Source organism: Myotis yumanensis, unplaced genomic scaffold, assembly GCF_028538775.1.
Source record: "Myotis yumanensis isolate MYYU_CA2020_CCGP unplaced genomic scaffold, mMyoYum1.0.hap1 SCAF_5, whole genome shotgun sequence".
NCBI classification, from domain to species: Eukaryota; Metazoa; Chordata; class Mammalia; order Chiroptera; family Vespertilionidae; genus Myotis; species Myotis yumanensis.
In genome coordinates, this window is record NW_027223756.1 from 28,212,241 (window position 1) to 28,233,964 (window position 21,724).

General features: G+C 40.3%; 1 protein-coding gene across 1 annotated transcript; it reads right to left on the reverse strand.

Annotated features, from left to right (window-relative positions):
* Positions 1 to 15,879: 15,879 nt before the first annotated feature.
* Positions 15,880 to 18,435, reverse strand: LOC139010389 (protocadherin beta-15-like). The gene has a single exon (XM_070414778.1). It carries the CDS (start codon positions 18,430 to 18,432, stop codon positions 16,045 to 16,047), a length of 2,388 nt encoding a protein of 795 aa, XP_070270879.1. The 5' UTR covers positions 18,433 to 18,435; the 3' UTR covers positions 15,880 to 16,044.
* Between the last annotated feature and the right edge of the window lie 3,289 nt (positions 18,436 to 21,724).

A 21,724-nucleotide genomic window follows, 5' to 3' on the forward strand; every position in this document is an offset into this window, starting at 1 on the left:
ACCAGATGCTCGCCCCAATGACAGTAACTGGCACTCTGCCTTGGTCTGGCGCCCCCACTCATCTGCTCTACCATCCCGCTGTGGTCGATGCCTGCCATGTTCCGCACTCTGCCACCTTGTTCTGCCAATGCCCACCATGTTCTGTGCATGCTCCCTGGTGGTCAGCGCATGACATAGCGACCAGTTGTTCGGTTGTTCCGCCGTTCGGTCTATTTGCATATTAGGGTTTTATATCCTATACTAGTGGCCCGGTGCACAAAATTCGTGCATGGGGGGCTGTCCCTCAGCCCGGCCTGCACCCTCTCCAATCTGGGACCTCTTGGGGGATGTCCGACTTCCAGCAGTCGGACATCCCTCTCACAATCCGGGATCGCTGGCTCCTAACTGCTCACCTGCCTGCCTGCCTGATCACCCCTAACCACTCTGCCTGTTGGCCTGATCAACCATAACTGCCCCCCCCCTCTGGCCTGATTGCCCCCAACAGCCCCCCCATCCAGCCTGCTGGCCCCCAACTGCCCCCACACTGGCCTTCTCATCCCCAAATGCCCCCCTCTGCCAGCCTGCTTGCCCCCTCTGCTGGCCTGCTCACCCTCAACTGCCCTTCCTGCCGGCTGATTGCTCCTAACTGCCTCCCGTTGCCGGCCTGCTCACCCCCAACTGCCCCCCCCGCCGCCACCGGCCTAATCACCCCTAACTGCCTCTGCCTCGGCCCCAGCACCATGGTTTTGTCTGGAAGGATGCCTGGAAGGTCTCCAGAAGGTCTCCTGGTCTAATTACCATATTATTCTTTTATTAGTATAGATAATAAAGAGCTAATATGCAAATGATTGTCACGCCCACACACCCTTGCGCCCTTGTGCCGGAAATGCTCAGACACTCAACACTGGGGAGAGAGGAATGGGGACCAGCCAGGCACAAATGAGCTCACAAGAGAGGAATGGAGACCAGCCAGGCTGCGGCCCAGAGAGGGACAAGCCACCTGCCCACAGTCCCCTGCAGCTGCGGCCGGCCAGAGGGAAGGAAGCCCACAGGTACCCAGGGTGCGGGGCAAGGCAGAGGTGGTTAGGGGCAATCAGGCCAGTAGGCGAGCAGTTAGGGGCGATCAGGCAAGCAGGCAGAGGTGGTTAGGAGCAATCAGGCAGGCAGGCAAAGGGGTTTGGGATGATCAGACAGGCAGGCAAGTGAGCGGTTAGGAACCAGTAATCCTGGATTGTGAGAGGGATCCTGGATTGGAGAGGGTGCAGGCCAGACTGAGGGATCTTCCCTCCCACCCACCCCCTGTGCACAAATTTTGTGCACCAGGCCTCTAGTATATAGATAATATGCTCATATCATTTTCATCTTTAGCTATTTGTTGAAACTTTTTTATAGACAATATGGTCAATTTTTATAAATTATGAAGAAAATAATATTTGTTCTATACTTGCTGAGTTTGATGTTCTACATATGTTTATTAAGTCAGTTTTCTTGTCTCTAATGTAATTGTGTTCATTCCAGGTGCTAAACCAACCAGCCAATTCATTTGTTTCTATTTATCTATCTGCATATATTCATACTTCAGGCCACTTCTCTTTCCATAAGAAATGGATGACAAGTGCACTGCTTACAGCCCTGCTTAATTAAAAGATTTCCCTGCATCACTGTCTTTTAGGACCACCTTTGAGTAGGCCTGTAATTCAGCAGTTAAACATTGTTGGCTTGCACCAACCATCGGTGAACTTGGATCAAATCTTTTCTCCTTTGCAATTGGTCATAGAGAATCTTCCTAGGAAGTGGTAGGTGTGAATTGGGAGAGACTTTGGTGCAATAGAAGTAGGTGAAATGAGAGTTCAGATCACTTGTTCATTAAATTCCTTCTGAACCTCCTTGGAGACAATTCTGAATTCATTATTTCTGTTACATAAGAATTTCTCCAACCTTACATAACAGAAATTATAATGGCATGATAATTTGGTGTCCCATAGTAGGCCACTCAGTCTCTACTAGGGCTCAGGTGCATGATAGGATCTGTTCATAAACACAGAGAAGTTATCTGTTTTGGAAGGCGTGGGTCTGCACTGCAAGATTTGCACTGTAATTCTCCTATTGTGGCTTGCCAGAAACTCCATACAGCATCCTTATCCGGTATGGGCATTGCAGGCAACATCAGATTGGCTGGATCATGTCAGATTGGCTAGTTTTGAAGCCTGAACCTTCTGCCTATCTTACTCTTACTCCAGGCCCTGCTCAAACCTGGCAGCATTTTGTATTCCAAATATGGTACATGCTGCTTTTAAAAGCCAAGGAGATCCCTAAAGACAGTGCCTCTTTCTTAGTGGCAAGAAATGCAAAAGCTAATTTGTATTTAACCTCAGACCCCTGGGATCATCACTGATGTGGCAGACCCATGAACCTTCTTAGGTCTAATCTCTTACACTTTGACATGCATGTAGGCCATCCAAGGTCCTAGTCATATACTGTTCACTAGGTCCAATTTTCATGATGTTACCAATATTGTGGTCTAGTGTTATGTTCTGCAGAATGTTCAGTGTTAAGGTCTTTATAGAATATGTTACAAAAGAAAGCCAAAATTTAACATAGCTCTGGAGCAAGATAGTGAATGTGTTGTTGCCTTGTTATGAGAAGATAAGCTTAAAACCTGAAATACCCATAATGTCTAGGGTGATGTTGGAGAAATGCTCTAATGGGGATGTCAGTGCCCAGAAGAGTGCCATAATAAAATGGAAGTGCTTTATACAGGGTCATGCTGCCTGGGGAGGTCTTTTTCCCCCTAAGACTTACTTTGGTACTGCATGGGGAGTTTCTGGCATCTATTGTCACATTGGCAGTGCCCTGTATAGAGCCCCCACTGACTGACAAAGAGCTACTTGGTTTGTGGGTGACAGTTCCAAGGATACTGTTTGAAAGGCTGCCATTCAGATGGAAGGAGATAAAAACAAATCAGCTTGGTGGGTTGAATTGCATGCTGTTTTCCTAGCAGTTTTGGAATAATTGAACAGTGGTAAGAAGCCTTTATGGCCGAGACTGGTTTGGCTCAGTGAATAGAGCGTCGGCCTGCGGACTGAAGGGTCCCGGGTTCGATTCCGGTCAAGGGCATGTACCTGGGTTGCGGGCACATCCCCAGTGGGAGATGTGCAGGAGGCGGCTGGTCGATGTTTCTCTCTCATCGATGTTTCTAACTCTCTATCTCTCTCCCTTCCTCTCTGTAAAAAATCAATAAAATATATTAAAAAAAAAAAAAAAAAAAAAAAAAAAAGAAGCCTTTATGTTTGGCTTTTTGCTGGCCATATGATCATACTGGAGGGCAATGGAAATCTGGCCTATTAGAGGCATGTCCAAATGAGGCACAGCCCTATGGAAATTTAAGTGTGCATTAAAGTAGGACATGTCATTGCCCATTAGAATAACTCCCTTGCAGGTTTGGAAGGTAATTGGAGTCAACAAGCAGATGTATTTCCATGTGCTCACTTGAGGTGGCCACTGGGCCATGAAATAAGTGGACAATGGGGGTCTGCATCAATGCAGAGATGGGCTGAATATAGACATATTCCTTGTGCACCCTCTGAGGCACAAAATGCCAATGAGAACTGTTCTGTCTGCCAACAAAAGAGACAGAGACTGCAGATAACTATTTGGAATATTTCCTGGTGTGAAGGCCCTGAACACAGCTGGCAAGTCAGGCTGATGTTGGTATACCTGAAGGACTACAAATGGGTTCCAACAGAATAGACACTAATTCTGGACTGGCCTTAGGTTACCTGGTGGTAGATGCAGGTGCTCACAGTATAAGGAAAACCAGAACAGACGATAAAGCATTGGTTTGGATGGCTGACTGACAATCCTAGAAACTTACTTTATGGCTCTCACATAATGTCCATAATGGGCAGACAGATATCCTCCTCAACTAATGGTTTGATAGATAATTGGACTGGGCAATTAAAACATTGGTTGTCAAAAACAGTAGAAAATAAAAACACAAAGGATTGGCTTACATACCTTCAAGAGTGTGTGTGCACATTAACATGAACATGAGTGGGGCTAAAAGAGTTTTCCCACTGGATAGATTTGTCTGTGTTTCTGGTGGATTGGGGGAAGGGGGTTGGTAAAGGTGCTAGTGTACTTTTTATCCACTGCCCCTCAACTTTTTTTCTCCCTCTGATTCAGTGGACATAGGACGAGGGCTGCAACTATAAGGGCTGAAAGCATGGATGATTCCTAAGCAGAAACTGTACTGATGTTTTTAACTTTTTTGTTAGAATTCTTAAAGGCCTTACTGGGTAGGATGTGCCTTCACCCCATCTGACAAAATTGGGATTAAAAATACAGCATATTGCATGGTGTCAAAGGTAGTCCATTAGTTCTGTACTTGTGTAAAAGGAGTGGACTGGGAGGCAGGCACTTGCTAGACTCATATTGCTGCCTTCAGTCTAGACCAGCATAGGGTTGAACCTAATGTCCTTTCCAAAGTTGGAAACATTTGGGATTAAATGGAGAGAATCAAAAATAATAGCTATGGGTAAAGGAATGAATGGGCTATGTAATAAGGGAAATCCAATATTATATTAGCATCTCAAAAGAGGCTCAGACCAAGAGATGATACTCAAACTTTCTTGTTATCAACCCTCCAATCTTATTATTTTTTTTGTTCCATGACATACGGGCCAAACCATTAGCTACTGCTCGTGAATAAATGTTGTTATAGGATGAATTGTGTCCTCCCTGAAAAAGCTACATTGGTATCCTAACCCCAGTGCCTCAGAATGTAACCTTATTTGAAGAGAGGGTCTTACCAGAGGTAACAAAGTTAAGATGAGATCATTTGGATGGACCCTAATCCAATGTGGCTTATATCCTTATGGAAAAGGGAAATTTAGACACAGAGACAGACACACATAAGGGAAGACTATGTGAAGAGACACAGGGAGAACATAGCCACCTACAAGGCAAGGAAAGAGGCCTGGAACAGATTCTCCCAATCTTCACCAGGAACCAACCCTGTTAGCACCTTGATATCAGATGTCTAGCCTTCAGAACTGTGACAAGGTAAGTTTCTATTATTTGAGCCACCCAGTTATGGTACTTTGTCATGGCATTCCTATAAAATGAATACAAATGCAAATCCATACCTTTGGCCATCTTTCTTTCCAGGAAAAGTGAACAGTCAGATGTACCACTTGAAGTTCTTTCTTATCGGGAAGAGTTCCCCTCCAAGTCAGTCCTGTAGGATGTGATATTCTAGCAGTCTCCTTATGGCTTGTGCAAGACTTCTGTGTGGAAATATTTCTAAATTAGGCCCAAATTTTCCCTCTTTATCAGAACCACACGTTATCAGTAATCTAATCACAGGGAACTCCCAACGAGACCACAGATTGAAAGAGAGGAGGTAATTTAGGAGCAGTGAGTACATTGTCAGTGTAAACCATCCACTCAGGAAATATACTTATGCTCTTCAGACTTGCACATGTATGATCATATATTACTACTTCTATTTGAAGATGGAGTGTTGCTATTCATTAAACCTGTTTTAGGGTTTGATGGGTTCGGTAACATCTAGTAAATTAAAGGCATCTCATATCACATGTTTGTTTAGTGTCCCACAGTCAGGGGTTCAGTCTCTACCATAGTCCAATGGCAAACGAGAAGCTACGTTACCAAGGTGGGATCTCTAGGAAGCAGACTCTGAGAGAGAGTGTAAGGTGTTTGCTAGTGAGTTCTTTGGGATTAGTAGCTATGAAATGGAGGCAATGTAGGAAGGATTCAGCAGTAGCACTCAACAATGCAATGGGGACAAAGTTTCTCATTTGTTAAGTTGTTTAGGATATAACATTATATAATTTAGAAAAACAGTTGCTAGAAGTATTATTGGAACTGTGTGTTAACTATAGAAATTAGACCTTTCACATATGTGGGGGAGAGGGCATCAGAGGATTGGAGAAAGTCTCTAGTCATTTTATCCTAAAACAGCAGTATGAATGGGCAGGTTTGAATCTGAAATTCAAACAGCTATGCATGTCTAGCCACCAAGGTGGGACCATGAAGAGTGAGCTCATGAAGATGTTTGTGGAAGCTGCCATTTCTGAGGGGAAGTGAAATGCTTGGTGATTGTCTCAGGGCTAATGTTTGGAATTTATAAACAGCTCTGGATCTTTTTGTCAATCTGCTACCTCCATATATTTTGAGAGTACGGATTCTTAATTTCTGCATTGCAAATCTCATGCAGGTTCCTCTTTTGTCCGATTCTATTTTATAACCATAAAGTAAAGATAATTCTGGAAAATGTAGTTCTAAGCTTCATGTAACACAGTGCAACACATTCATCAGTATCTTTAGCATTCATCCTCATGGCTGCAAGATCTCTTTTTTCAGCTTGCAGTATTGTGTTCAAATTGAAGAAGGAGCAAAGTACAAAAGGATACATTACCTTCTGATGAAAATATTCTTTTTGATAACTTTGCACATTTTTATTTATGTCCATTTCTTTTTTAAAATATATTTGTTATTGATTTTAGATTTTAAAGAGAGAGGAAGTGAGAGGGAGAGATAGAAACATCAATGAGAGAAACATCAACAACAATTGGCTGCCTCCAGCATGCCCCCCACTGGGGATTAAGCCCACAACCTGGGCATGTGCCTTGACCAGGAATCAAACAGCAAACTCTTGGTGCATGTGTCAACACTCAACCACTGAGCCACACTGGCTGGGCATATATAAACTTCTTATTCACCAAGACAATTAGTTGTAGACTATACTAGCTACAAAAATACAGAAGATACATCTCCCAACAGTAAAGATCAATAACCTGAAAATTTCTAAGCTCTTTTTAGTAAGGAAGAAAGGCAGAATAACTATCAAGTAGGCAAATCCCAGGTTCTGCCACAGTATGCCAGAAAGAAAATTCCAACAAGTACTAAAGTCAATGACTACACACATTGTATGTACTGGAAATTAATTAGAAACAATAACAAAACTAAGTTACATACACTTACTTGCATATTAAAAATACACTTTACTTCAGTCCAAGGAAACTTCACGATGGAAATGAGACAATATATATAAGTGAACCACAATGAAAATATCACATATCAAAAATTGTGTGCTATAGGTGAAAGGGTACTAGGAGCAATAGTTATCACTGCAGAGGTTTATATTAGAAAATGGAAATTATAAATTATGAGCTAGGGATCACTTCAAAGGTGAGACACTGATAAAGCAATTCCATATTTACAGCATTTTAAAGATTTCTCCTCCAGCATAAATTTCTTCATGTATGATAAAAGAAGAGATGCACCTGAAGGCATCGCCACGTTGATTACATTCATTAAGTTTCTCTCCAATATGAGTTTTCACATTTCTTTGAAGTATAAGAAGAAAACAAAAAAAATTTCCACATTTTATACATTTCTGTCTCTCAGTATGAGTTCTCATTTTCTGACTAAGGTTTTCCCACATTCTTGAGATTTATGTGGTTTCTTTTCAGTATGTGTTCTCACATGTGCACTCAAGTGTTAGGAATTATACTTTCATTTTTCTTTTTTTTAATACTCTGGAGTATATTTTTATTGATTTCAGAGAGGAAAGGAGAGGGAGTGAGAGAGAGAGAAACATCAATGATGAGAGTGAATCATTAATCGGCTGCCTCCTGCATGTCCCCTAATGGGGATCGAGCCCACAACACGGGCATGTGCCTTTGATCGGAATTGAACCTGGAGCCCTTTAGTCTGCAGACCGACACTCTATCCGCTGAGCCAAACCGGCTAGGGCTTTCCCACATTTCTTACACTTACATGGTTTCTCTCCAATGTGAATTTTCACATGGCTTTGAAGAAAACTAAATATGAGTTAAGATTTTCCTACACTCCAAATATTAATGAAATTTCTTTCTAGTGTGAGTTATCATATGTTTCCTAAGGGATGGTGAATAACTGAAGACATTTCATATATTCACAGTGTTTCTCTCCAATGTGCATTATCACATATACAGTGAAACCTGAAAAATAAAAGAAATATTTATCACAATGTTTTACAATTATAGAACCTCTCTCAAGTGTTTGTACACGTGTGGTTATTAAAGAAGAAGGAGAAATGTAGACTTTCCCATACTCCTTACATGCATAGAGCTCCTTTCTGGTATGTTTTTTCACTTGTAGAGTAAGCTTTAAGAAATAAATGAAGGTTTTCCCACATTCCTTCTATAAGGCTGCTCTTCTATGTGAGTTCTTAGATGTACAGTAAGAGATGTAAAAGAAATAAAGGCTTTCTCACATTATTTTACATCTGTGGGGTATGTTTTCAACATTAGTTCTCACATGTGCCCTAAATAATGAGGGCCAATTGATTCTCATACACTTTTTTTATGCATAGAATTTCCCTCCAGTGAGAATTTTTGCATTTTCTGAGGGATGAAAGCAAATGGAAGGCTTCTGCATATTTTTCACATTATATTAATATAAGTATTCTCTCTCCCATGAGTTCTTACATGTAAAGCAATAGATGAAGAATGCATAAAGAATGAACATACTACATTTTGTATATCCATAATATTTTTCTCCAAAGTGAATTATTACATGAGTCCTAAGTTACAAAGAACAGCTGAAGGGTTCTCTACATTCCTTACATTGATATGGTTTGTGTCCATTGTCTTGTCCCATATGTGTCTTAATAAATTAATAATTAATGAAGGCTTTCTTGCATCCAATGAATTTATAGACGTTCTCTTCAGTATGAGTTCTCTAGTGCACAATTAAATTTGGAATCTGGCTGAAGGCTTTTCCATACTGGTTACCCTCATTATCTCTCTCTCATATGGAATATCTTATAGACAGTAATTATTAAAGTCTTTCTGAAATACATTCCAATTTGATTATGGTCACCACCATATGACTTCTCCACCATGTGATTTCTTAAATTTCTCCTGTGTCTTACACTAATTTTTTGTACCATGGCAAAAAGGATGAGGATTACATAATAGGTAATTGTTGTGTGGGGTTTTTTTACATTGCAGATGAAGTAGCACAATACTAATTTAAGGTATATTGTGATAAGTAAAGGCTATATATTCTTATCCTTAGAGGGAATCCCCCCCAAAATGTTATAAGTAAAAGTCCCTTTAGGAAATAAAATGAAATACCAAAAAATACACAAATAAGTCAAAAGAAAAAAGAAAATGTGAAACAAAGGAATGAATAAAAATGCAATAGACAGCCGAAGCCGGTTTGGCTCAGTGGATAGAGTGTCGGCCTGCGGACTGAGGGGTCCCAGGTTCGATTCCGGTTGGGGGCATGTACCTGGGTTGTGGGCACATCCCCAGTAGGGGATGTGCAGGAGGCAGCTGATCGATGTTTCTCTCTCATCGATGTTTCTGGCTCTCTGTCTCTCTCCCTTCCTCTCTGTGGAGAATCAATAAAATATATTTAAAAAATGCAATAGACACAATTATATAATTATATTAAATATACATGAATTCTCCAATTAAAAGGCAGAAATTATAAGGCTGGATTTTAAAAAATCAACATTCAACTCTATATAGCTTACAAAAGATGCACTTAAAATATAAAGAGAAGATGAAAAAATGATATGTCCAAAACTCTAAGTGTAAGCAATATGGGCTGAATATTAATATCGGTTTGAAAGAATTTTTAGAGACCAAAAGGGGTGTTTCATAATGATTAGTGTCAATTCATCAAGAAGATAAACTAATCCTATCTATGTGCATGTCAAATAACAGAACTTCAAAATACATGAGGTTTTTAAAAAATGCTAGAAATAAAAGGAGAAGTACAGAAAATCACAGAGTTGAAGAATTTAACATTTTTCTTCTAGTAGTTGATAAAACATGTAGGAAAATGGCAAGCATAAGAAGATTTAAACAACATCATCAAGCAACTCAGTTTGAAATTTATAGAATACTACACACATTTATTTCAATTACACAAGGAAACTCACCAAGGTAACCCATATGTTAGATAACAACAACACATCAGAACTCAATAATTGCAAAGGACTTAAATCATATGGACTATGTTCTCAGGCCAAAGCAATTATTTTATTTGTTAAAAATGATATCCCTGGATATTTGGAAGTTAAACAACATACTTCTAGTTAACCGATGGGTTAAAGAAGAAGTCAACAGGAAAATTACAGATAAACTCAAACTGAATGGTCATAAAACCACAATACCAAAATTCATGAAATGCAGCTTAAGTAATCCATAGGGGGGAAAGTGTATAGCTTTAATTTATATTTTCATATATTTAATCTATATTAGAAAAGAAAGGCCCAGAGTCAATGATCTAAACTTTCAGAGAAGCTGCAGAAAGAAGAGAAAACTAAAACCAAACTTGTTATAAGTAAAGAAATAAAAATATAAGAGTGGAAATCAAGGAAACAGAAGTCAATAGGAAAATAACAAAGACAAGGGTTGGTTTTTAAAAAAGATTAATAAGATTGATATACTCATGGCAATATTTGATAAAGACAAAAGGAGAGAATATATTTGACCAATATCTGGAATGAAAGAGGGACATAATATAAATATATAGAAAAGATGATAAAGGAATATTATCAATAACTTTAGGCCAATAACTTTAACACCATAGATAAAATGTGCAAATACCTTAAAAAAACACAAACCACCAACTACATAAGAGAAAATTGAAATTGTAGCATACCTTAGTCATTAAGTTTACAATTCAAAACCTTCCTACAAAAAAGTGTTAGTCATAGGTGGCTTCTGTGATAAATTCTATCATGTAGATAAAGAAGAAATAATATCTCATACAAACTCTTTCATCAAAGAGAAAAAGGAGGAAACAATTGCCAACTCATTTTATGAAACCTGTATAAACCTGAAACTAAAACCTGACAATGGCATAATATGAAAAATCATATATCATTCACAAACACACATGCAAAAATTCTTAACAATGTAGTAGCAAATCAAGTTTACCTAATATATAATATTTTTCACACTGATGCATGCCACCTGGAAGAAAAATACATAAACAATTTGCCTGGCCAATCACAATCATGCAGGTGCTCTTCCATTTCCAGTCTGCAGGACTCCAGTTCATCAGATCTGCTTGGATATCTTTGTATTCTTCCACTGTTGCTGCTGTTATCCCTTATTCACAATGGAGAGGAACTTGATTCATATTTCACTCTCAGATTCCAGTTGTAACCACCATCACTAGTGCTGTGATGCTCATTTGAATTTGAAAGTTAGAAACAACCAACAGGACCAGGACTAGAGCAAGGCAAATGTCTCAGAAGAAAAATTAATGGGTCACTCAAAAACTTGGTAGTAAAGACAGACCCTAGTCTAAAAAATCAAACTTAATGAAAAAATCCATTATGAACAGAATTTCAATGTTTGATTAAAGACATGATCTGATCCTACACAAATTGGCCTCACCCTAATTCCTGCCATGTCACATCCTGATGTCAACTTTATTGTTTCCTGATCTCATTGGGAGATAAAAGGCCATATATGTTACACTTCTCTCTTTTGGGCTGCTCCTTCAAGGTCAAGAGGGCTACCAAACTTCTAGGTCAAATAATGCTGCATTGTTACATTTACAAGAAGAAAAATCCTGTAGTTTGCAAAAATGATCTCTTCTAGAATGTGTTACTAATGCATATTTTATTACATACATTTATGCATTAAAGGAACATATATTTACAATATGGAAAGAAATAGAAAAGTAATGTTACTCTATTACATATATCTGCAGATACAGTGCATCTCCACCATCTACTAAAGCTACTCCCCTAGACACACACATGCTCAAATGCACACATGTACACAAAGACACACACATAGACAAACACTCTGGGTGTAGCTGTGAAGTTCAAAAATTGTTTGAGGTGATAGATTCATGTGTAGTGATAGATTCCTATTGATGTTTCATGATTACGCTGATAAACTTCAAGTAATCTCTTTTCAAGGTATTCAGATCAATCCTTGAAGAACAAATATTAATCCTTCGGAGATATCCTTCATTCTACACTTTACCAATAAAGTATTTGTAAAGACAGGAAAGGAGTAGTGGATACTGACACATTGTGGTCTCTGGGCCTGTTTCAAAACATGCACCTCTTTATTATGAAAAGGCCGTTAGGAAATTCTGATCCTCCCACAAGGCATGTTCTACCAAAACACATAGATTGCTGATATGCATATGATGATTTTCAAGACTCATATTAGTCCATTTATTTTACTAAGTAAAAATGTTTTGGCCCTGCTATTTTCCTGTCTGAGAAAGAAACCATTGTTCCGGATTGCTGTATAAACATTGTAGTCATGTTGTAAGGATACCACTAATTCAGGTTTAAGCACATAATCGGCATTTATCAGCTTGCTTTCTTGTTCTATTCTCCCTAAAACTCAATGGTTTGGGTTGCTACCATCCAGGAATATTTCTTTGAAAGTTCAATTATCTGTGTATGTTTGTATTAGCCAAATTGCATGAAGATATGAACTCAGCCACAGTAGCTCAGAGTACTGTCCTTGGATAACACTTAAAGGAAAACAAAACTGCTTTTCTGACAAGCATCTCAAACATCTTAAATAGACAACCTGAGACATAGTCAGACAACTGTGTAAATCAACCTGACTCAGGAGGAAGAGAGATGTGCCAATTTGGAATGCATCTCTCTGTATTCAACAGAAATCCCAATTACAGTTGCTTAATCACGTAGGGTTTTATTCATATGCAGGCTGTGAGAAGGTAGTGCAGAGTTGTTGCAGCAGTTTAACAATGCTATGAAAATTCGAGGGCTTTCTATCTTATCATACTTATATGCTAAAGGTTTAGTATATAAACCTTTGTTTATGGCACTTATCTTATGGTTGCAAGTTGATTGCTTCAACTCAAGGCTTCCTCCTCAATACCCATGCTGGTTAAGAAAAAAGAAAATGAGCCCTAGCTGGTTTGGCTCAGTGGATAAAGCGATGGCCTGCAGACTAAAGGGACCCAGGTTCGATTCTGGTCAAGGGCATGTACCTTAGTTGGCACCTTGGTTGCAGGCTCCTTCCCGGCCTGGGCCCTGGTCAGGGCTCATGCAGGAGGCAACCAATCTGTTTTTCTCACATCGATGTTTCTCTCTGTCTTTCCCTCTCTCTTCCACTCTCCCTAAAAAAATCAATGGAAAAATATCCTCAGGTGAGGATTAATTTTAAAAAAATAGAAAGAAAGAAAAGAAAATGGGTAAAGATCTAAGGAACATGCCACCTGAGACTAGCCTTTTCAAAAATATTTCCTCCCTTAAGACCAATCCCTCAATGATACTTTTAAATTGACAGCAATAACTGAGTTATATGATACACCTACCTGCAAGGGATTATGGGAACATGAATATTTTGACCCAGAAAGGAAAGAAAAAATGGTCTTGGAAGTGGATTCTTTAGTAGACACATGTATTCATTTCCTATTGCTGCTGTAACAAATTACCACAAACTTAGTGCTAAAAAACATAAATATATTATCTTACAGTTCTAGAGCTCAACAGTTAAACTGGGCTAAAGTTAAGTTAGGGCTGCATTCCTTTCTGGAGGCTCTAAGTAAAAATACTTTCCTTACCTTTTCTAGCTTCTGCACTCTCCCACTTGTGGCTCCCTTCCATCTTCAAAGTCAGTAATGGCTGGTTCAGTCTTTTGCACATAATATCACTCTGATACCGACTCTCTTTCTGCTTCCTACTTCCATTTCTTATTAAGGGCTCTTGTGATTACACTGGAACCACCTGGATAATTTAGGACAGCTGTGGGCAAACTACGGCCCATGGGCCGGATCCGGCCTGTTTGAAATGAATAAAACTAAAAAAAAAAAAAAAGACCGTACCCTTTTATGTAATGATGTTTACTTTGAATTTATATTAGTTCACACAAACACTCCATCCATGCTTTTGTTCCGGCCCTCCGGTCCAGTTTAAGAACCCATTGTGGCCCTCGAGTCAAAAAGTTTGCCCACCCCTGATTTAGGACAATCTCCCAATTTGAAGGCCAGCTGATTATCACAACCTTAATCTCATTGGCAATTGATTCCCCTTTGCCACACAGCCTCCTTGATTTTCTCTCCAGAACATGCTTTCCTGATAATGAATCTCCTAATTATAGCATTTTTTACCATTTGAATAGGCTGCAAATCATTAAATTCTGGTTTATTTTTGCTTAACAGTCTTTCCTTCAATCTATCTCATTCCTCTCACATTTTACTAAAAGCCGCAAGAAGAAAACAGGCTGCAGCTTCCACCCTAGCCTGGAAATCTTCTCAGCCAAATATCAAGTTCATTGTTTACCAGTCTTTCTCTCCACATTTCCACTGCAGGACACGCGATTCAGCTAAGTTTTCTGCCAATACATAACAAGGATTTCCTTCCCTCCAGTTTCCAATGACATTTTTCTCATTTCCTTTCCTCTGGTTTCCAATATCATTTTCGTAATCCATATTTCTACCAATAGTCTCTTTACCATGACTTAGGTATTCTGGAAGGCAATATATGTTTTCTCCACCATGCTCCTCACTTTCTTCTGTGTCTTTGCTATCGGAGTGATTATCCATGTTTCAACTAACACTCTGTCCAAAACAATCTAAGCTTCAAAAAATCATGCTCTTTAAAATTCTTCCAGCCTCAGCCCAGTGCCCAATTCCAAAGCGACTTCTACATTATTAGTTATTTGTTACAGCAGCACTCCACTTCCAACTCTGTATCAGTCAGGGTTCAACCAGAAAAACAGAACCAGCTGGAGATATAAAGAGATTTATTGCAAGGAAGTGATTGATTCAATTGTGGGAGCTGGCTAGGCAAATCAAAAATCAGAGAGGCTGGCTAGGCAAGTCAAAAATCCAAAAGGGCTGGCTGCAACTCTGGACACCAGCGGAAGCTGCTGCCCACAGTCATAATTTCTTCTTCATCTCAGGGAACACTCAGCTCTGCTTGAAGGCCTTTCAGCTGATTGAGTCAGGCCCACCCAGATCATTTAGGATATTCTCCCTATTACAAGGTTAGTTGATTAGCAACCTTAATTCCATCTGAATCGTAAGGCCCCTTTGCAATATAACATAACATAGTCACAGGTTCCAGGGAATGGGATGCGGATGTCTTAAGGAGGGCATTATTCTGCCTACCTCACTGTCCCATAGTATCTTCAAAGTTAAGAGGCTCCTGAAAATAGAACTGATTATTTCTTCAAACCATTCATCACCTTCATTAACATATCCTTTAAAAAGTTTTCTTTAATATTAATTCTACAATTTATTTTTCCAAATTCCTCTAGGCCCAGAATTTGGAGCTCGCTTGAGAATTCCTTGCAATAGTAAGAGACAATTTCAAGCAATGTGTTACTTGGTCCTAGCGTCTATTGATCTTCAGAGTTTATAGGAACAAGTTAAACACAGCCAATCTGGGTATCCAGTAAAACTGTGCATGACTCTTATCAGGATCATAATTTCAGTTAAATATAAGAAAAAACCCATGATTTTTCTCAACATTAGATGAGAAAGATATATTTTCATGAGGTAACATGTATTTTAGAAAGTCTAATAATTACAATTGTGATTTTGATATAAACAGTATGAAATTATACATGTTGCCTATTGATAAAAACAAAAAATACAGAGTTTGAAAGAAACTGGATATGGGTGAACACAAATTGATTCTACCCAAAATGGGTTATAAAAAAGTCATAGCTGTGTAAATAATAAAAACTAAATAAAACCTCTGACAATTTAAAAATGAAGTAGGTAGAAAGGAATCAAATTCTTACGTAGTGTCATGAATACTTTTAAATTTAGAATTACATTTATTTCAAGAGGTTAACTTTCATATTAACCTTAAGAAATCAGTACTAAAATTTTTAGTCAGAAATATGAAATTTCCTGGTATTTTTTAACTAATATAGTAATTGAAAAAATAATTACAGGACAACAAAACAAAGAATAACTGCTAAGGAAGATAGTACAGAAAAATAAAAACAAGGAGAACTACAGGCTATTACTGCATTAAAAAAATGAAGGAAAGATAAAGGAGACAACAAGTGGAAAGTTTCAGATACCTAAACTATCATGGAATGTTGGATTTCCCTCTGCCTTCCTCCCAATGTCCTGGCCTAGAATATTAGGGAAGACAGGCTTCAAGAATTTGAACTCATTACTCCCAGAGTCTCCTGTCAGACACACCTCATACTGGTAGCTCTGAGACAGGGTCCCTGTGCCGCTGACGTCCACCAGGTGGCCCGGAAAGTGGCCCTCAGGCACCGAACAGCCACCCACCCAGCCGGCCCTGCTCCGCCTGCACAGCCGCACCGCGATGAACGCCAGCACCGAGAACAGGAACAGCGACGACACCGACGCCAACGCGATGACCAGGTACACGGTCAGCGGGTCGGCCTGCGCCTGGTCGGCCGCCGCTTCGGGCAGCGGCAGGTAGGGCTGCGAGAAGCCATCCACCAGCAGCACGTGCAGCGTGACGCTGGCAGACAGCGCGGGCTCGCCATTGTCCTTGACCAGCACCAGCAGCCTGTGCTTGGCCGCGTCGCGCTCGCTCAGCAGCCGCGCCGTGCGCACCTCGCCATTGTGCGCCCACACGCCGAACAGCCCGGGCTCCGTGGCCTTGAGCAGCTGGAACGACAGCCAGGCGTTCTGGCCCGAGTCCGCGTCCACCGCCACCACCTTGCTCACCAGGTAGCCCGGCTCGGCCGCCCTGGGCACCAGCTCGGTGCAGGGCGCGGAGCCGTTCTGCAGCGGGTACAGCACGAAGGGCGCGTTGTCGTTGGCGTCCAGCACCTGCACGCGCACCAGCGCCTGGCTGCTCAGCGCGGGGGACCCGCGGTCCGTGGCGCCCACGCGGAACTCGAACGCCTGCAGCGCCTCGAAGTCCAGCGCCCTCAGGGCGAACAGGTGGCCGTTGTCCGCGTTGATGGACACCAGCGAGGCCAGGGGCAGCCGCGGGTCGAGGGGCGGCAGCAGCGAGTAGGTGAGCTGGGCGTTGGCGCCCGCGTCTCTGTCTGTGGCGCTGACGCTGCCGATGTGCAGGGCGGGGCTGTTGTTCTCGCGGAGGAACAGGGTGTAGGAGGTTTGGGTGAAGGCGGGGGCGTTGTCGTTGACGTCGGAGACCAGCAGGGTGATGTTGTGCTGGGTTTTCAGCCTGGGGGTCCCCAAGTCGGAAACTGTAATAGTGACATTATACTGGGCTCTGGTCTCCCTGTCCAGGGCCCCATTCGTTACCAGGGTGTAGAAATTCTCTTCCGTTGGTTTCAGGAGGAAGGGGAGATCATCCTGGATGGAGCAAGTCATCCTTCCGTTGTCCCCCGAGTCTCGGTCTCGAATCTGAAACAGGGCCACCTCTGTCTCGGGGGAATTTTCGGGAATGGGGCTGGTAAGTGATGAAATAGTTAGTTCTGGGGAGTTATCGTTAACATCCACCACCTCAATGGAGACTGAACATTTTCCTGAAAGTCCCCCGCCATCAGAGGCATCTATATCCAGCTCATATGAGGATATTGTCTCAAAATCTAGTGTTTTGATTAGCCGAACTTCTCCTGAAAGGCTGTTTACTTCAAAAGTTTTGCTTATCTCCTGAGAACTATAAGAAAGAGCGTATGATATCTCTCCGTTTGTCCCAGTGTCTAAATCTCTAGCAGAAACCTTGACAACTAGGGAACCTACAGGGCTGTTCTCAGGGACCTGCACGTGGTAGAGTCTCTGTGCAAACTCAGGGGCATTGTCATTGGCATCCAAGACCAAGATGTGCACCTGGGCGGTGCCAGACAGGGGAGGAGAGCCGCCATCCAGGGCTGTGAGGGTTAATCTGAGCTGGGCCTGCTCCTCACGATCCAGCTCCTTGTCCAGCACCAGCTCGGGGTATTTCCTGCCATCTCCTAGGTCGCGGGTGGAAACATGGAAATGGGAGCTGGGACTGATGCTGTAGTTTTGGATGTTGTTGTTGCCCACGTCCAAGTCCTGGGCTTTTTTCAGAGGAAACACGGTCCCAGGAGGGCTAGTCTCTGGGATTCTCAGCGTCATTTCTCTTTCAGGAAAGTCAGGAGAATGATCATTTATGTCTCTCACCAGTAGCTCAGCTCGAAATACTCCCAATGGTTTTTTCAGTAACACTTGGAAATGCATCACACATGGCTCAGTGGAGCCACACATCTCCTCCCGGTCCAGTTTCTCATTTAATATCAAGTCCCCGGTCTGCAGATCAAGCTGCAATCGGGGTTCCTTATCTTCAGTGACCACCCGGGCTCCCCGCGCAGCTAGCTCTCCCGCTCCCAGCCCCAGGTCCTTGGCCAAGTTGGCCACAAAGGAGCCGCTCTCTGTTTCCTCCATCACGGAATAGCGACGGGATTCCCATCCTGCCAGAGCCACTCCCACCAAAAGAAAGAGAACCAGGACTTGCCTTTGTTTAGGAAAGCGCTCCTCTCCGACCTCCATCTTTATTTCACAAACACCTTTCCAGGAACCGGGCCCAGCTCTACCTTAGGGAGCAATGGGACTGCGATAGGGATGGATCTCAGTTGGTAATCTGTCCTGAAATGTTGCTGAGTAGCATTCTCTGGACACTCTCTGGTCCTCAGCTCCGTTACAGGCTTTTCTCTTCCTCTAGCGATCTGAGGTTGAATTAGTTGAATTTCCTGGGCTCTTTTTTTTTTCTTTTTCTTCGCCTTAGCCTGCAGCGCCACCATGCGTTGTCTTCGAAAAAAATTGCTACAATTGCATTCTCTATTTGTATGTACCTATAGTAATCTAGTAATCCCAATCATTTATCTATCTAGTAATACCAGTTATCTATTGGGAGTTTTGGAAATGTTTTTTGGGATATGATGTAATCGGAAAACCATGCAATTAAAATTATTTATTCATTCAAAGATATATTATTGATATAATGTACTAGGTTCTGAGCTACATCAGTAAACAACCCAGACATGGTTTTTATCTTCCAGAACCTGTAGTTTTGGGGGGATGTTCTGGAGAACTGAGAGGTGAAAGAAGACTTATTAGTAATCAGTCATCTTGTAAAAATAAGAGTCAAGCTATATGATTCCTTAAAATTCTCTCAGCAAAAATGAATGAATTCCTCTAGATTTTCTTTCAGATTCTAAACAGCCTATATGCCAGAATTGTGGTTCTTATTGGTTAATCACATCACAGAAAAAAGCTACTAGTTCATTGTAGTTTACATATTCTTTCTACTTGAAGTCAGAGAGTTATGATATTTTAACCTTTTAAACTACAGGAAAATGCATATGAGAACACTTCTTTAGCTCTGAGCATGCTTCATTGATCACCATCTGATAGAGCATGCTTACTTATTTCTTTTCTGTGTCGTCCTAGAGTTCCAAAACTTTTTATTTTGATATTCTTCAACAGCTAGTCCCAGGCACATGGCAGATGCTCAATAAATATTTGTTGAATATATCAATGAAGAAATCACAATGTAAAAATTTTGACAGATGGATTCTCCTCCTAATGCAAAAGCCCATATTTTTTTGCTGTAATCTTAATTCATTATATGAGAAACCATGCTCCCAAGTAGCTATGCTCTTTTGAATAGTAATTTCATATAATTCAGAATGATCTAAAATGTTTTTCATTAAATAGCAAAATACCCTTGCTCACCCCTAAACAAAAGGATACATTATAAAAAAGAAAGAACAAAACAACCAGGCTATAATGATTCTACAAATAGGGTATACATTTCTTTAAAACGCATTTTACACTGTCAGTGTTAATTCACACTAATGCTATTATGACACTAATGCTATTAAATATTTCTTATTTAGAATTTTCTAAGAATTTCTATATAAAGTGTAGAATTTGGAAATATCCATCAATTCTCAAAAATATGCAGTCTAACAAAAGTTTGCGCGTGTCCCTTACAAATTACTAATATTCCACCATCTTTTGACCCAACTATTGTTAAATTTATATGATAATGACAATGTTTTTAAATCCTCACCTGAGAATATTTTTTCCATTGATTTTTTTAGGATAATGGAAGGGGGGAAGAGGAGAGAGAGAGAGAAACATCAATGTGAAAGAGACTCCTGGATTGGTTGCCTCCCACCAGCAACCCAGGTACCTGCCCTTGACCAGGTATCCAACCCTGATATCCTTTGGTTCAAAGGCCCATGCTCTACCACTGGTTGATTTTAGAGAGAAGCATCATTTTGTTGTTCCACTCATTTATGCATTCATTGGTTGATTCTTGTATGTGCCCCGAGGGGGGTTGAACCCACAACTTTGGTGTATCAGGATGACTCTCTAACCAACTGAGCAACCCAGCCAGGGAGACAACCACAACTTATGTTCCAGATTAATAGTAAGTTTTAATCCATATAAGAATATATAAACATGCTTTTGACAAGTGAAAAAAAACCACCTAGCTATCTTAATTAGAGAGAAATTTATTAAAAGACCATTTATTTCCAAAAACCCAAAGGAGAAAGCAAACTAGGGAGAAAATGGAATGTATACAATTAGGTTGTTCTTTGGGCATCTCCTTCCTTCTTGTCTCTAAGTGGATTGATTTTCTGTGCTTTCCATGTATTTAGCTAGCATAATATCATTTTCTTATTAAGTTCCTAACAAAGAGACTATTTTATATCTGGTTTTCAAAGCAATTTTTTAAACAGAGAGAGAATCAGATTGGCACAGCTTGGATAAGCAATGTCTTGTCTGACTGTCTGAAATCACAAAAAGAGAGGGGTCATTAAAATAAACGTGGCTGCAACAGTAGACATCTACTGAAGAGAAGTTTCCAGAAAGAGATGTGGTAGGATCTATTATTTAAATATTTGGAAATAATCTAATACTCTTTCACTATGGTGACAGAAAATGATTTGACTTTGGGTGGTGGGCACACAATGCAATATACAGCTCATGCATCATAGAAATGTACATTTGAAACCTATATAATCTTATTAACCAATGTCATCCCAATAAATTTAATTTAAAAATAATACTCATATATATCATATACTGAAGGTTGATATAAAGAGGTGAAAATCCAGTATGGGAGAAATCATTGTTTTTCTATTTAATACTACTGTGGAAAAAAACATGCAATTTTTGCAGACACTTCTCCATTCAAAAATTTTAGATGGGTAGACATATTAAACTGAAGATATCTTAATAACTCATTAGATTTGTATCATGCCTGTCTCCTAAGAAACCACAACATCAAAATTTTTAAAAATGTTTCTGGACAACATTCAAACAGAAAATGGTCCTGGGGTTATCTTCAAATCAATTGTGGTTGATGAAGAGTTGATAAATTGAACAAATATTCATACTTTTTAGTATGAAGTACATTTGCAAGTTCTTTGTCTTAGTCAAATAGAAATGATAAAAAGAGAGTAAACAAGCCATAGACGGGTTGGCTCTGTGAACAGAGCCTCCTCCTGCAAATTAAAGGTTTCAATTCCATGCCCTGCCTGAACAATGTTTTTCTTTCACATCAATGTTTCTGTCTCTGTCTCTCGCCCTCCTTTCCACACTCTCTCTCTCTCTAAAAACAAAAAAATCAATGGGAAAAAATCCTCAGGTGAGAATTAACACACACACACACACACAGAGAAAGAGACCATGAGTATATACTTAAAGTTTCTAATCTCCTTAACTAGGAAATAAAATCAAAGAAAATCTGTATGTACTAAAATTGGTAAGGGAGACATAATATATTTTAAAAGAGCTAATCTTCACCTGGAATGCTCTGAAAATTTAA

Excerpts from the sequence above, each read along its gene's own strand:
- LOC139010389 (XM_070414778.1), bottom strand. The coding sequence starts at position 18,432 with ATGGAGGTCGGAGAGGAGCGCTTTCCTAAACAAAGGCAAGTCCTGGTT.